At 43.2% G+C, this 15541-nt stretch overlaps 1 protein-coding gene across 1 annotated transcript in view; it reads left to right on the forward strand.

Moving 5' to 3' along the window:
- The window catches only part of SLC12A4 (solute carrier family 12 member 4), a 75335-nt gene that overhangs the window by 45987 nt on the left and 13807 nt on the right, over positions 1-15541 (forward strand). Inside the window, exons 5-16 of the mRNA XM_024219438.2 lie at positions 1422-1476; positions 2770-2900; positions 3905-4146; positions 5029-5243; positions 6399-6563; positions 6664-6762; positions 8466-8523; positions 10077-10251; positions 11445-11563; positions 12058-12156; positions 12780-12899; positions 14760-14864. Of these exons, the coding sequence (XP_024075206.1) occupies positions 1422-1476; positions 2770-2900; positions 3905-4146; positions 5029-5243; positions 6399-6563; positions 6664-6762; positions 8466-8523; positions 10077-10251; positions 11445-11563; positions 12058-12156; positions 12780-12899; positions 14760-14864 (1583 nt within the window). The remainder of the gene's footprint in view (positions 1-1421; positions 1477-2769; positions 2901-3904; positions 4147-5028; positions 5244-6398; positions 6564-6663; positions 6763-8465; positions 8524-10076; positions 10252-11444; positions 11564-12057; positions 12157-12779; positions 12900-14759; positions 14865-15541) is intronic.

The raw sequence follows: 15541 nt of genomic DNA on the forward strand, positions 1-15541 counted from the left end.
AATTCATATCCCCCGCAGATTTCTTTGCTTCCCTGCAGAAAAAAGACTTTTTGACAGGGAAGCAAAGGGAAGCTGCAAAAGCAGTTGCACACCACTCCCTAGCTGCACAGGTACATTGTTTCAGGCACCCAGAGCAGCTGGCGGAGAGGTAAATCACTGTAGGGCTGGGGACATCCCAGCCAGTGGCTCCTACCCTGAGCTGGAATCAGCTACTAGTCCCGGCTGGGCTGGAGGCAGGGAAGGATGAGATTTCCTCTTCTCCTGCAAGGAAAGGCTGGGGCTGTGTCAGACCCACCCCTAGAAACCTCCCCCAGGAATCTCAGCATCCTCCTCTGCTTCCTGCCCCCATCGCTCCTCAGCTGCGGGGGGAGGGGTCACTGTAAGGGGAGCTGCTCCCCCATCCGCCCAACCCCCATGTATCTGGACCTCCCATACCCAGACATCCCTGCGAACCCTCACTCCATACACCCAGAACCCCCCTAGCCCTCCACACCCGAACCCCACCCCACTGAACCTCAACCCCTGCATCTGGAGCCCCCCATGCACCCAGACCCCCTGCCTCCAGACCCCCACCCCTGCATCTAGACCACCCCCCACTGAGCTCCCTGCACTCAAACCTCCACCCTGACGAGCCCCATTCCACTGTACCACCCTGAGCCCCCACATCCAGACCCCCACACCACTGACCCCCAAATAGCTGCACCCAGACCCTCACCTCACCAAGCCCCACTCCCCCACACCCAGACCCCTCTGCTGAACCCCAACCACTTTCACCTGGAAGCCCCTGCAGAGTCCCATTGCTCTTACACCTGGCAGCTCCTGCCCTCCAACGAGCCTCTGTGCGTCTAGATCCCCCCACACATAGACCCCCCCTCTGAGCTGCCTGCACCCAGATTGTGCCACACAGAATCCTCTCACCCCACACCTGGATTCCCGCACACTGAGCCCCTCCACACTTGGATCCTGCCGCAGAGGGGCAGGGCCCCAGGGTGTTTCTGGGGCAGGCCCAGGCCTTGTGCTGTGTCAGGCTCGGGTGCAGCCTCACCACTGAGTCCGTGTCCTGGGGGTGCTGGTGTGGGGAGGCTGCAGGGTGATCTCCCACCTTCGTAGAACCAGTGGCCTGTGCTCCCTATGCCATGCTGGAGCCTCTGCATTTATTAATTGACAAATAAAACTTGCAGAATTTTAAAATGTGCGCAGAATATTTAATTTTTTGGTGCAGAATGCCCTCAGGAGTAAGTAGTGTATATGGCGTGAATACAGGGGTACATTCTGTTACCATGGGGTAGAACAGAAATGCTGTAAATTCCTACTTAAGCATGACAACTTTTTCTGTTTTGCTTATTTGACTATACAGGGAATGAACTGTATTTTTGAGACTGTTACTTATGTAAATATATCCATTGTCTTGTTCTCCACAGACTATGCTGACAGCCATATCAATGAGTGCAATAGCAACAAATGGTGTAGTTCCAGGTAATTGTAATTAGCAAATTCCTCACTTCAGTCAGAATAGCACATCTGTAATCCATTTTGACTCACATTTCCTCACTGTAAATACAACTGTAAACATGTGCAAATCTGTATGCTAACTAGAAGATTGTGGTTTAATAAATGTAGATTTTTTTGTTGCTTTCCATTGAAATTAGATGAGAAGGCAAACTAATGTCCGAACATGTCAAGTGAAGAACTGTATTGTACCTTCTCCAGAACTGCCAACCCCAGGTGTTAAAAAAATCATGAGCCAGGCCCTCTCTTGCCCCCTCCCCTCCCAAACCCATCAGATTAAAAAAAAAAACCTCATGATTTTTAAGCCAAAGTACCTGGTTTTTTTTTTTTCTTTCTTTAAGGTACGTTTGGGCCACATTTTCAAACCTTGATCTGCTACCATAAGGGCTAGTAACTATTTTAAACGAAAGCTGAGATTCTCCCCATATCACATGCCTCCCAGATTCAGGTTTTTAAGAAACACGGTGACTTGCTAAAATCATGGGTTGGCAACACATGTTTGAAAAACATGTCCTGTACTGACATAGCCTCCATTGCTATGGTCTCACTGCTATTTTTCTAAGGGTTTTTTTTCTTCAGATCCCATCAAGTTGAACTTCACAGCAGATTGAGGGACTGATTTAATGAGGAAGAAAAGTAGTTCAGTGTATACAAAATGTGAAATCCAGGAATTTAAAATGTAGCTCACTCTTCAGAATGGTGATACTAGCTAATCTTTCATTGGACACTAAACAGATTTGCACTGCATGTAACTTAGTTCATCTGTGTTGTAGCCCTTCATTTACCCAGTTTGTCTGTGCATATGACTGTTTCTCGTATCTGAAGAGGGTGAGAATATGATTTGTTTTTGAGTCTAACAAATTTGTATAGAATGGGAAATTGCAAAATAGAATAAGAATACATTAAATACCATAAGCACCTTCAGGATTTTGGTCACTGCAAATTACTAGCACCCACCTGTGCATTTGTCCCCAAATGTAAAAGATTTAAATACATTTCTGGGGAGGAAACCTGGATTGAGCCAAGATACAAGGCTTGATTTAATATCCTGTATTTCTGCTGAATGCTGCCTAGGCAACTGAGAGCTATCTTTGTTTAGTTTGTTTGCTGTTGTGTAAACAAAGGTATTTCTGGTAAAGATCTGAAAAAAGCTAGATATGCAATTTATAACTTTGTATGCATGTTCTGGATTTTTTAAAATGTCGCATTCGTAATATAAAAATATTCTGGAAAATACCACCTCCCTTTCCTGTCTTGTAGCTGGTGGCTCCTATTTCATGATCTCAAGGTCCCTAGGTCCAGAGTTCGGTGGAGCTGTGGGACTGTGCTTTTACTTGGGAACAACATTTGCGGGAGCTATGTACATACTTGGTGCCATTGAGATTTTATTGGTGAGTAGTAATGCTTATGTGGCAAGTCACATGTAGAAACTACTGCAGAATTCCTGCCTCATAGGGATCGAATTATTCTTATTTTGAAGGGGCATAGAGGATGAAGGCTTACATTTTCAAATGTGATTATTGGGTGCCCCCAGGGCCGGCTCTAGGCACCAGCAAAACAAGCTGGTGCTTGGGGCGGCACATTTTTAGGGGCGGCATGGCCGGCGCCAGAATGCTGCCCCTAAAAATGTGCCCCGGCCGCCCTAGCTCACCTCCGCTGCTGCCGCTCGCGCGCCGCGGCGTGCAAAACAGCTGATTCGCGCACCGCTGCTCCCCCTCCCTCCCAGGCTCTCAAACCTGGGAGGCAGGGGGAGATCCCGAGCGGCCGCGGCGCGCGAAACAGCTGATTCGCGCGCCGCTTCTCCCCCTCCCTCCTAGGCTTGAGAGCCTCGGGGGAGGAGGCAGGGCTGGGGATTTGGGGAAGGGGCGGCGCTGAGGCGGGGCCGGGGTGGGGTAAGAAAAAAATGGAGGGCGGGGAAATTGTTTCTGCTTGGGGCGGCAAAAATCCTAGAGCCGGCCCTGGGTGCCCCTTTTATTCTTTTCTAGGGGCCTGACTTTCAGAAAGTGCAGTGTCCATCCTCTGGAAGCCAGGGCCCTTGAAGGTGTCTCATTTTGGTATCAAAAAACAGAGACTCCCCAAATCACTATTCACGTTTGAAAATGTAAGTTGAAGTGTGACTTATTCCAAGCCACCCAGTGAGTCAGTGGCATAGCTAAGGCTAGTTAATTGTATTATGGAGGTAAAACTACACAACTGCCCATATCGATTGACTGTTCTACAGGGTGAAGAACCCTAGCTCAATGTATTTTGCAAATAGAGAATTGATTTACATTGAAATAAATGTTCTGGTATGTAACGCTTATTTAAAATTGAAACATGCAATAAGTGAAAGTATATTTGAAACTCTTGTTGTCTTACTGCAGCCCTTTAGCTAACTTTTTATTTTCTATTTCAGACATACATTGCACCACAAGCAGCAATTTTTCATTCCACTGGTGCCCATGACACATCTAGTGCTACTCTGAACAACATGCGAGTTTATGGAACCATATTCCTCACCTTTATGGCTGTGGTAGTTTTTGTAGGAGTGAAATATGTTAACAAATTTGCTTCTCTCTTCTTGGCCTGTGTAATAATATCCATATTGTCCATTTATGCTGGTGCTATCAAGTCCATCTTCGATCCCCCTGCATTTCCGTAAGTAATCTTGCTGGCTGGGTATGTCAACCTGCAAGTCAGAAATATCTTCAGCTGCCATTTGGAAGCACTGATTCAATGGAAGTTATTTTAAAGTTACCCAGCAAATATGGCAGCACTTACGTGCTATAAAAATTATTTACTTTATGAATGATAAATGTTATGTTGCAGTGAGCATAGTTTGATAAACCCATGAAACAAATCTCCTTAGCCTAAAATAAACACATTGTTAACCTTTACCATCTTTAGCCAGTTCCACTAGGTTTGGGTCTTCTGCACAGATAGAGAGGAAGATGGATGGAAGTTGACACTTTTTAACCAGTTCCCCCTCATACAGAAAGAGAGAACCAGATACTCTAGATACAACATAAACTTTCCTCACATGGCATCAGTTCATTTTGTGTTGCAAAGTTGCTTTAGTTCTGAGCCAGAGTACAGTTGATTTAGTCCTTTTTGTTTTAAATTCAGTGCAGGCTTATGCTGTACAAGGGAATGCAGAGCACAGGCAACGGTAGCGGGGGATTATGCAGTGCAGTTAGGGTAGCTTAATCTGACAAATTATTCACTTGACAAAAGTAGCGTAATGCTAAATGAGTAGCCACAACCCTCTACTGGCCCCCACTATGCATGTAGAGCCCAGTCTGCACCATTGGAGTGAAGAGTGGGAGTTTTACCATTGACTTCAATGGAAGTGAATAAAAACGCTCCTGGTTCTGCTGCCCAGGAAAGTCTCAAATCTGGAACAGGTTGTTAGGAAGGAGAACCACTTTAAAATCCCAGTGTATGAAAAGGGAAAAGCTACGCTTTCCAAATAACGTCTGATGCGAGGAACCATCTTTGCTTAGTATGTGCTTCTAAATGACTCTCTCATTCCCCTTCCAGGATTTGCATGCTGGGCAACAGGACCCTGACGAGAGGTCATTTTGATGTTTGTGCCAAAACAACAATTGTGGGCAATATGACTGTGGCCACCAAGCTCTGGGAACTCTTCTGCCATAGTTCTAACTTAACCACTGATAACTGTGACAAATATTTTCTGCTCAACAACGTTACGGAGATAGCAGGTATTCCTGGAGCTGCAAGTGGCATTTTAAAAGGTATGGTACAAAACACTGTTGGATCAAAGGAAATCCTCTTGTTAAGAGGCATGCAGAGCAGTTGAGGTGGATTGAGCTGTTCTATGCTAGTAGAGAAAAAGCACTGAAGAAATCTAATTACAGTTAAGAAAACCCTTTTGAAGAAAACTGTTAGAATACTTTAAAGAGTAGATGGTGTTAATCGTTTTTCTAGATAAGAGGCTTAGACTCAGTTCTACAAAATTGACTGAATGAGACTGATATTTGCAATAGAAACTCAACTACATTAATATTGTAGGGCGAATTAACCTGGGCATATTATATAACTCCTCAAAACCAGGCTAAAATGTCTGGGTTGGAGAGCAGTGGTAGGATGTTACATACTCCGATTTATAACATAGTAGATTCTAGCTGGAAGAAGCATAGAAGTGTGTGCATGGAGGTGATTTATCTGTGTCCTTGCTCTCTACAAACCTACTGCAAAGCTACATATATAATACTACAAAATGCTCACTCTAAACAAGAATTACAGGGAACATTTTCTGTGTGCAGGTGATGTGTATATGTTCATAAAGTTCCTATTTAACAAGGAAGATTAGCAGACATACTGCTTATTCCATGCATTGTCGAAGCATTAGTTAAATGCAAATCCATGCAGTCATAATACTTCCACTTCCTAAAGAATAAAATAACGTCCATCCAGATATCTGGTCAGGGTTACCTCTTTAGGTTTTTTCAGTTACTATGTATATGTATTACTCTTTCATTTAATATGCCTTAGTTATGTGGCAATGCTAAACTTATGTTGCTTTGTTAGAGCAAGTCTATTTAAGTGGTACGTTAGAATGATATAACATCAGTTCATTAACTTTATAGAATCAAAAAATAAATGTTGCATAAACCTTTCTAGGCAGTTGATTTGTGAGGTGATAATCCAAACATGTTCCTTGCGCTTGTGAAAAGTTTGCATGAAAATACGATGGAAACCCTTTCTGTTTTGGAAGTTTTGTGTGTCTAGTTTTGTAACTGTAGTAACCCACTAAGTTTCACTCCAATCTGTTATTGCTTTGAGTAGATCATTAAGAGTTCAGTAAGTTAGGTTTGGGTGAGCCTGTATTTACTGCTCTCTTTTTGTGGTGGTAACACCCCTTTTCTGCCCTCTTCCTGCCCTCCCAGATAATCTGTGGAGTAATTATATGGAGAAAGGAGAGATACTGGAAAAAGCTGATCATCCATCAGTTGATGTACCAGGGCTGAAAAGCAACCTTCACCTTTATGTGTTTGCGGATATAGCCACTTCCTTCACAGTACTAGTTGGCATCTTCTTCCCTTCAGTGACTGGTGAATACTGGGAAAGCGTTTTGTGGGATTTTTAATTAACTTTCTTTGATCTCTTGTGATATTTCCAAAAACATTTTCTTAAACTGAAATCTATGTTTAGGTATCATGGCTGGTTCAAACAGATCAGGAGACCTCAAAGATGCACAAAAATCTATTCCTGTCGGAACAATTCTGGCTATTGTCACCACGTCACTTGTCTGTATCCTTTAAAAGTAGAATAGAATTCTAGCACATTGTGACTCAATTGAATTTTATTATTATTTGTGCTCCTGGTTCGTTGCACTGTTTTCAGTTGATATAAATACCCCTGCAATTGTCATATGTCAGTGAAAGAATCATAGAATCATAGAATATCAGGGTTGGAAGGGACCTCAGGAGGTCATCTAGTCCAACCCCCTGCTCAAAGCAGGACCAATTCCCAACTAAATCAGGTAGCATAATCTTGGTAAAATTTAAAAAACAAAAAACAAAAACCACACACCACCCAAACCAAAACAACCCACAATCAAATTTGGGCTAGGCCAGGAGCTAAGTAAATTCAAAGGTTAGCAGCACAATTATTTATATGACTTACCAGCTGGTTCAATTGAGAGTATGTAACTTCCTCCCCTCTCTATCTCTTTGCTTTCTGGCTGCTGTTACTTGCTCCTTTAAGAAAGCTGACTAGCAGTCAGTGGTATCTTGTGCTGGCAGAATGCAGAGATCCATTAAAAACACTGCCAGCTGGTAAGGTGGGGAAAGACCTTAAATACAGGAATTTCTAGATCATAGTACCTTTTTAAACAAATAGGTTTTTAATTTTGAGTAAGGGGAAGGCAATGTGTTCTGTCTAAGAATTTGAAAGCGAAATGTGTAAAAGGGAACACAAGGAGCATCAAAGTAGCCAGAGATGGCAAGATGTAGTAGCTAGGTTGTTAAATAAGAAATGGAATTGGGGTGGGGACGGAAAGTTGGAATAAAAGGAATCAGTGTAGACCAGACCACTCTAAAATTAGCTGCTGATATCCTGCTAATAAGCTCTTCTGCAAACTACATGTGAACCAGGAAATGAACCTGTCTTCTGACACTTCTGCCAAACTGCAGATCAGGACTGAGCCCTTTGTCATCAAAAGGACATTGTACTCCATGTCATACTCCTCCTGTCTTCCAGAGAGCTTCCGTGTGGTACTTCTGGAGCTGACCTTTTTTGTTCCAGAAGTTGTTGCTTGTATGTTGATGTAGCGGGACAGTCTGGTGACCAGCTGGCCTAGTGCTCAGGCAGTGGCCTTACAGTTTCTGACGGCGTAGTCATTCAGAGGGCGTCCCGGCCAGATTGTATGCAGCGGGCTGCTTTTACAGGGGAGCATGGAGGCAAGGTAGGGTGACCCGGGCCCACTCCACTTGATCTCCATCCAGGACTCTAGGGGTTTGTCAAAGTGTCTAGATCAGTAATTGATCTCCCCAAGTTACACTTTCGCTGGGTCACTTCCTACCAGACTGGAGCTCTTCTGTTTGGGGCATGGTTGCTGGCTTACTCTACTTGGTCTGTTAACGTCCTGTTCCAAGCAGTCTCCTTTAGGGCTTTTAGCTCCCACCAGGGAGTTTTGAAATGTAAAACTAATTTTATTAAAAACATTAACCATGTCTCTTTAATCCAGTCTTTCTTAAATTTGAATTTTGGAACAACAATTTAATCATATTTGTCTCTTAACTATTAAAGATACATATGTACATTGGGTGGTATTAACAACTCACTGCCCCGCATACCTCGAGTGATCATGATATCTGATTATATAGAGGATACCACTGCATCATAATCATTTGCACAGGGGTAAACATTGAGCTTTAATGATGTGCAATATAATTGCATTGATTTATCATGTCTAAATAAAATTACCTTCCTTAATGTACTCTATACTCAAGATTTCAGCAGTGTATTACTATTTGGAGCCTGCATAGAGGGCGTTGTACTTAGAGACAAGTAAGTAATGATGAAATATTTTACCTATAACATGGTAGGGGAGGTTGTGCCCTGCCTTTGGCCAATGAATATTTTAGTCTTTGCCTTCACCTCCACACCTGACTAAAGCTGCTTCTTAGGCATATATGCATTCAAAATGTAAAGGATACTTTGGAAGAATGGGTTCTACATTTCCCTCTGCTTTGTGTGTCTGCTCCCTCCAATCTCTAGTAGTGTAGGGTCTTCAGAAGAACATTTTATCCATTTTGCCTTGCATCACGTGTTGCCTTTTGAGTTCCAAGGGGTACTAGGTTCAAAGATCGATTTCTTGCCATTACAGTTGACTTTCTAGCAAATCAAAAACCCGCTGATGTTATCTGAACACTGAACTTCCCCTTTGCTCCCTTGTTCTCCCTTTCTGCCTCCTTACTAGACCTGGTGAAATTTTTCCTTGCAAATACATTATGTGATGAATTCAGCCCTTTTTTCCTCCTGAGAAACTAATTTTTGATTTCTGCAAATTTATTGACTATTTGTGAGAATTTGTCTAATAGTATAGACAGTCTTGGGCCAATGTGATCTTAGCAGATAGTTGTTAAAATGAATAGTTTGCTCTCTGTTACTCGTGGGCAGCGTGGGCACAAGTTGGAGGATCATATTTTTTATACTTTGATTGAATGGCTGAAACTTTTTAATACAGAATGACTGCTCATTAAAATAGTGCATGATCGTGTCTGCTCACTTGTGGTCTTGATCACATACGGGTATTTAAATGAAGGATTGCTGTTTCCCTTAAATGCTTGTGACCAAAATCCCACTTGTGAATTAAGAATAAAAAGGGGACATGAACATGGTCAAATCCAAGCAGCCATTTATAATTAGAAACATGTTGCCACGTTTGACGATCATGTTTCTTACCCTCAGGCTCTGAACCCTGTAAATCAAGTAATGATAGTTATCCTAATGCTGGACTCTACAAACAGCATTTCTGAAAGCTCCCATGAAGATCTTCTGTCAGGGGACAAGCAGGGAACTGCTTGTTAATAAAGTTTGGCATAAGGCTACAATCTGGTTGAAAAGGTCTATCATCACTGAAGCTTTTTGTATGAGTCTGATATTGGGGATTGAACAACCAATTTCCATACTTAATGGTGGTTATTTCATGCTAAAAGACTTGGGGCAGAAAAACGTAGGTGTCACTGGTTGTTTAAATAAACAGGAGAGCTCGGTTTCAATGTACTAAGGACGGCTTCTCACCAGATAAACAGAAACGAGTGCTTGGTGTTAACAAGGCAATAGAAGTGTTATAAATAACTTAAGACTGAAGCGAGTTTTCAGATGACTGTCCTTGGAAAATGGGTGCAACCTTCTTTTCAGTAGTGGTTAGCTTGCCGTAGGAGTTCGCTTGGGCTATTGATTCAGATTTTTTCCTATATTGCAGTTTTTTGTTCAAGAAGTTGCTGGAAATTTTGGTTTAAATAAAATCTAACATACTTCTTGTTGGCTTACATTTGAATAAGACAGACTCTGTCAAAGTGAAATATAAGACTGGCCAACCTTTCTTTATCCTACAGGTATGGTGATGCAGTGAACAGGAACTTAGTGGTGGGCACGCTTTCTTGGCCCTCACCTTGGGTCATTGTGATAGGCTCATTCTTCTCTACCTGTGGAGCAGGCTTACAGAGCCTCACTGGAGCCCCACGACTACTGCAAGCTATAGCCAAGGACAACATTATTCCTTTCCTATGGGTTTGTAAATATTAAATAACGTTCATTGTGCTGTATGCGGCATACACGAACCCCATGGCCTAGCCAGTGGGGTAAGGTTATGTTCCTGGAGACAGGCAGAAGGAAATTGGAGTATGTAGTTGGCAGATATCAGAAACCTGATCGCTGAGTTGCAGGCTGGTTATGCAGAAATCAGGCCACTAAGCTTCAAGCTCCCAGTCCCTGCTCGCAAGCCTACCAGCCCCACTACTAACCCTGCCTACACTTTGATCTGGTGCTAGGAGGAGTGGAGCAAATGTAACTGCTGAGATTCCTCCAGCCCCTCTCGCTATGGGATATTTGGACCTTGAGAGTGAGGCCTGGTCTACACTGGGGGCGGGGAGGATCGATCTAAATTATGCAACTTCAGCTACGTGAATAATGTAGCTGAAGTTGATGTACTTAGATCTACTTACCACGGTGTCTTCACTGTGGTAAGTCGATGGCTGACGCTCTCCCGTCAACTCTGCCTGCGCCTCTCGCCCTGGTAGAGTACCGGAGTCGACGGGAGAGTACTCGGCACTCAATTTATCGCGTCTAGACTAGACACGATAAATCGACCCCTGCTGGATCGACCGCTGCCCGTCGATCCAGCGGGTAATGGAGACAAGCCCTCAGTGGTCATCTCTCACCCTTCTTTGGTGTTTCTGCCAGAGTAGGGCCCCAGTCAGGTTTCATGTGTTGAAGCAGGAGGCATACCTTCACTTTTTAGTTGCTGTCTACTGGTTGCAGACCACTACTGCCTCTTCTCCGACTAGCTTCTTGCTTAATCTTGTCAAAAGCAAGGGAAGGCTCTTCTTCCTAGAAACAGAAGAAAGGGAGATTGGACAAGGATTCCCCACTCTTAAACTAGATTTTAAAGTGAGGGTCTGTGTTTGAAATAAAAAAAAGGCAGGTGTGGATTGAAGGGAGGATTTGGATGAATATTTTTTGTATCATGAAGGAGTGTGACATCAAACTCAATGGACTAGAGAATAGGATTAGAGGCTAGCTGGACTCCTGTCCTTGTCCTTCAATGAAAGATATGAAAATTCCCCCCTGCACGCTATCTTTGACGTGGGAAATAGATTTTATTTTAGAATGTTACTGAACGTATTTGTAAGCAGTGTCAAGTTAAGCTATGAGTCAAGTGTGATAGTACAAATAAATAATGTTCCTTTTCTTTTTTTGTTCAGGTTTTTGGCCATGGGAAAGCAAACGGTGAACCAACATGGGCGCTTCTGCTAACAGCATTAATTGCTGAACTTGGAATTCTTATAGCTTCCCTTGACATGGTGGCTCCAATTCTCTCCATGTAAGGAACAAAGTCACTGTTACAAGATAGATATGGCAGGCTTTTGAAGTCTGTTAACTTGATTACCTTTTAGAACCTCTATTTTAGATAAATACAACAGTTACTGGAACAGAAGTTCCATTTATTTAAGGACTACAAATGACCTGACATCCATCTTAATTAACATGTAAATTGTCATGCCTCTGAAATATATCATGAGTGAACATTTTTTTCTGACATAGCTGGATTGGTCTTCCCTTTAGAAAACTGTATCATGTTTGGTGCTCAGCAGTTGGACAGAAGGAATTTGGTTAGATTCATTTGTAAAGAGTCTCTGACCTTTACATCTAATTTGTATTAACAGTTTAGGCCCGTCTTTAGTAACAAATTGGAGGTATAGCCTCTTGTGGGAAAACAGATATTGGTTTTGGTGTTATGTGAGTGACATTCAGACCTTTCCATTATTACAGTTTGTGTCAAAAACTAACGTGTGCTAAATTGTTCCTTCTCTACAGGTTTTTCTTGATGTGTTACCTCTTTGTCAATCTGGCATGTGCAGTACAAACACTTTTAAGAACTCCAAATTGGCGGCCCCGATTTAAATACTATCATTGGTAAGCAAATGACTCAGTGTATTCTTTGGTCTACTCTAGTCCGTATTCTTTGGTCTACTGAGGGGATTTGGCAGACTGTTGTTAACCCTTCATATGAGGGAAGAGCTTCCTAATAGAGGGGATGTTAGTGTGTGTTTTCTGCTGCTGATCACAGGCGTGGAGTGTTTCTATAGGTGGCTTTTGCAGCTAGCCATAGAGGACCTTACTCAGCCCACCTCGTTTCTGAAATTGTGTCTTGGGCCATCTTAGGATGGCTGAGAAGATGGAAAGATTCTGCAGTGACCTGGGGCTATCAAGAGGGACTCAGTTAAGGCTGCTTGATTTCTTCCATCCATCTGGTAGTAGTCAGGGATGCAGGAAGAAACTCCTCTGTTTAGTGTGGACCAGAATTGTGGTGATTAATGTAGTAATAGTGTCATCCCCACAATAGAGTATATTACAACAGTGGTGATGGAAGTTATTGTTTGCTTTTTACTGCCATCTCTTCAGGAGAGAGGATACAGAAGGTGAGAAACTTCAAGGGGGAAAGCAATTAAAATAACCAATGGGTTTGTAGCAGGTACTTCAAGCTTTTAGCTTTTTCTTCCCAGGTACTTGCTAATACCTATTTTTTCCCCTCCCAGGGCTTTATCATTTTTAGGCATGAGTATTTGTCTTGCGTTGATGTTCATTTCATCCTGGTATTATGCTCTGGTGGCTATGCTCATTGCGGGCATGATTTACAAGTACATTGAATACCAAGGGTAAGTATTTCCAGAAGGAGAAGGGTAAGGGGGGACTTGGACTTACTTACCATTTATTGGTTCGGCACGTGAATGGGCATTGCTTTGTGTCTATGGTACTAGTTTCCTATGTGAGAGTATTTTTGCAACTCCTTTGCGGTGGTGATTCCAAAAAGAATTTATTAGATCAGGACGTGTTTCTTGGGTAAGCATCTGCAAAATGTTTCTTGAAATCTGTGTGTTAGCGGGAATTGAAGGGCTATTTTGGGGATCTAGTTCCCTGCTCCACTTTACCCTCCTTGACCTTTGACGACTTCTAGCCAAGGAGGCCTGAATGGAGCCCTCTCTAAAGCCATTCCTCTTGGCTCATAAATTGGCCAGGCAGTAAGGGTTTTTAGAGAGTCTTGTGGGGAGAGAACCAGCACCCAAACTCAGCCTTGCTTGGGATGCATGAGATTGCTATTCTCAGTCTCTTAGACTGATAGTTTGGCTGTATAACTTCATCTTCACAAATCAGATGGCGAAGCACATGGTGTGGTTCATGCATGATGATGTCCCAAGGAAATCTCAGCCACAGACAGGAGTGATTTATAAATTGCAAAGTACTCCACTTAGGAAGGAACAATCAGTTGCACACATACAAAATGGGAAATGACTGCCTCGGAAGGAGTACTGCGAAAAGGGATCTGGGATTCATAGTGGATCACAAGCTAAATATGAGTCAACAATGTAACGCTGTTGCAAAAAAAGCAAACATCATTCTGGGATGTATTAGCAGGAGTATTGTAAGCAAGACACGAGAAGGAATTCTTCTGGTCTACTCCGCGCTGATTAGGCCTCAGTTGGAATATTGTGTCCAGTTCTGGGTGCCACATTTCAGGAAAGATGTAGACAACTTGGAGAAAGTCCAGAAAAGAGCAACAAAAATGATTAAAGGTCTAGAAAACATGACCTATGAGGGAAGATTGAAAAAATTGGATTTGTTTAGTCTGGAGAAGAGAAGATTGAGAGGGGACATGATAACAGTTTTCAAGTACATAAAAGGTTGTTAAAAGGAGGAGGGAGAAAAATTGTTCTTAACCTCTGAGAGTAGGACAAGAAGCAATGGGCTTAAATTGCAGCAAGGGAGGTCTAGGTTGGACATTAGGAAAAAGTTCCTAACTCTCAGGGTGGTTAAGCACTGGAATAAATTGCCTAGGGAGGTTGTGGAATCTCCATCATTGTGGATTTTTAAGAGCAGGTTGGACAAACACCTGTCAGGGACGGTCTAGTTCGGGGTCGGCAACCTTTCAGAAGTGGTGTGCCGAGTCTTCATTTCATCACTCTGATTTAAGGTTTCGCGTGCCAGTAATACATTTTAACGTTTTTAGAAGGTCTCTTTCTATAAGTCTATAATATGTAACTAAACTATTGTTGTATGTAAAGTAAAGTTTTTAAAATGTTTAAGAAGCTTCATTTAAAATTAAATTAAAATGCAGAGCCCCCCAGACTGGTGGCCAGGACCCGGGCTGTGTGAGTGCTACTGAAAATCAGCTCACATGCCGCCTTTGGCACAGGTGCCATAGGTTGCCTACCCCTGGTCTAGATAATACTTAGTCCTGCCTTGAATGCAGGGGACTGGACTAGATGACCTCTTGAGGTCCCTTCCAGTTCTATGATTCTCTGCCTGATGTGTTTGCTTGAAATACATCTTGCAGTTCAGCCCAGTGAATACATTAGGTTGTGAAGCACATCCGTAAATTTGTTATAAAGTAATTATGACTTCTATGCAAGAGCAAGGAAGTTAAACACTGCTGAAATAATACTACCTAGCTCATATATATCGCTTTTCATCATCAGATCTCAAACCATGTATTCACTAAAATATGTGATTCTTTGCAGTGCAGAGAAGGAATGGGGCGATGGTATTCGGGGTCTGTCACTCAGTGCTGCCAGATATGCCTTGCTAAGACTGGAAGAAGGTCCTCCCCACACCAAGAACTGGAGGTAGGCATTTTGGATGTGCAAAATGCAAATTTTGCTGAGCCTCTGGTTGCATGCGCAGGGTTCAAAACAATGCCCACAATTTACATTGTGCATCTGAAGAAGTGAGGTTTTTACCCATGAAAGCTTATGCCCAAATAAATCTGTTAGTCTTTAAGGTGCCACCAGACTCCTTGTTGTTTTTGTAGACACAATTTACATGTAAATAATTAGCTTGACACTGGACAGGAGCTTTGCTATCTTAAAATACAAAAGAAGTTTAAGAACTCAATCCTTTAATGGGAGTCAGGGGCGGCTCCAGGCACCAGCGCAGCAAGTGCGTGCCTAGGGCGGCATGCCGCGGGGGCCGGTGTGCCGGTCACCGTGAGGGCGGCAGTCAGGCAGCCTTCGGCGGCATGCCTACTGGAGGTCCGCCGGTCCCGTGGCTTCGGCGGCAATTTGGCGGCGGGTACGCCGAAGGCGTGGGACCGGCAGATAACCTGCAGAAATGCCGCCGAATCCGCATGACCAGTGGACCGCCGAAGGCTGCCTGACCGCCGTGCTTGGAGTGGCAAAAAACATAGAGCCGCCCCTGATGGGAGTCAAAACATGTGAGTAAGTCCTGCACACTTAGTGTGAAATGCACGCAGCCCATGTAAGATATCCCATGCTACATTAACTACACTGGGGGTGACCTGCAG

This window comes from Terrapene carolina, unplaced genomic scaffold (genome assembly GCF_002925995.2).
Source record: "Terrapene carolina triunguis isolate 2854851 unplaced genomic scaffold, T_m_triunguis-2.0 Scaffold130, whole genome shotgun sequence".
Lineage (NCBI taxonomy): Eukaryota > Metazoa > Chordata > Testudines > Emydidae > Terrapene > Terrapene triunguis.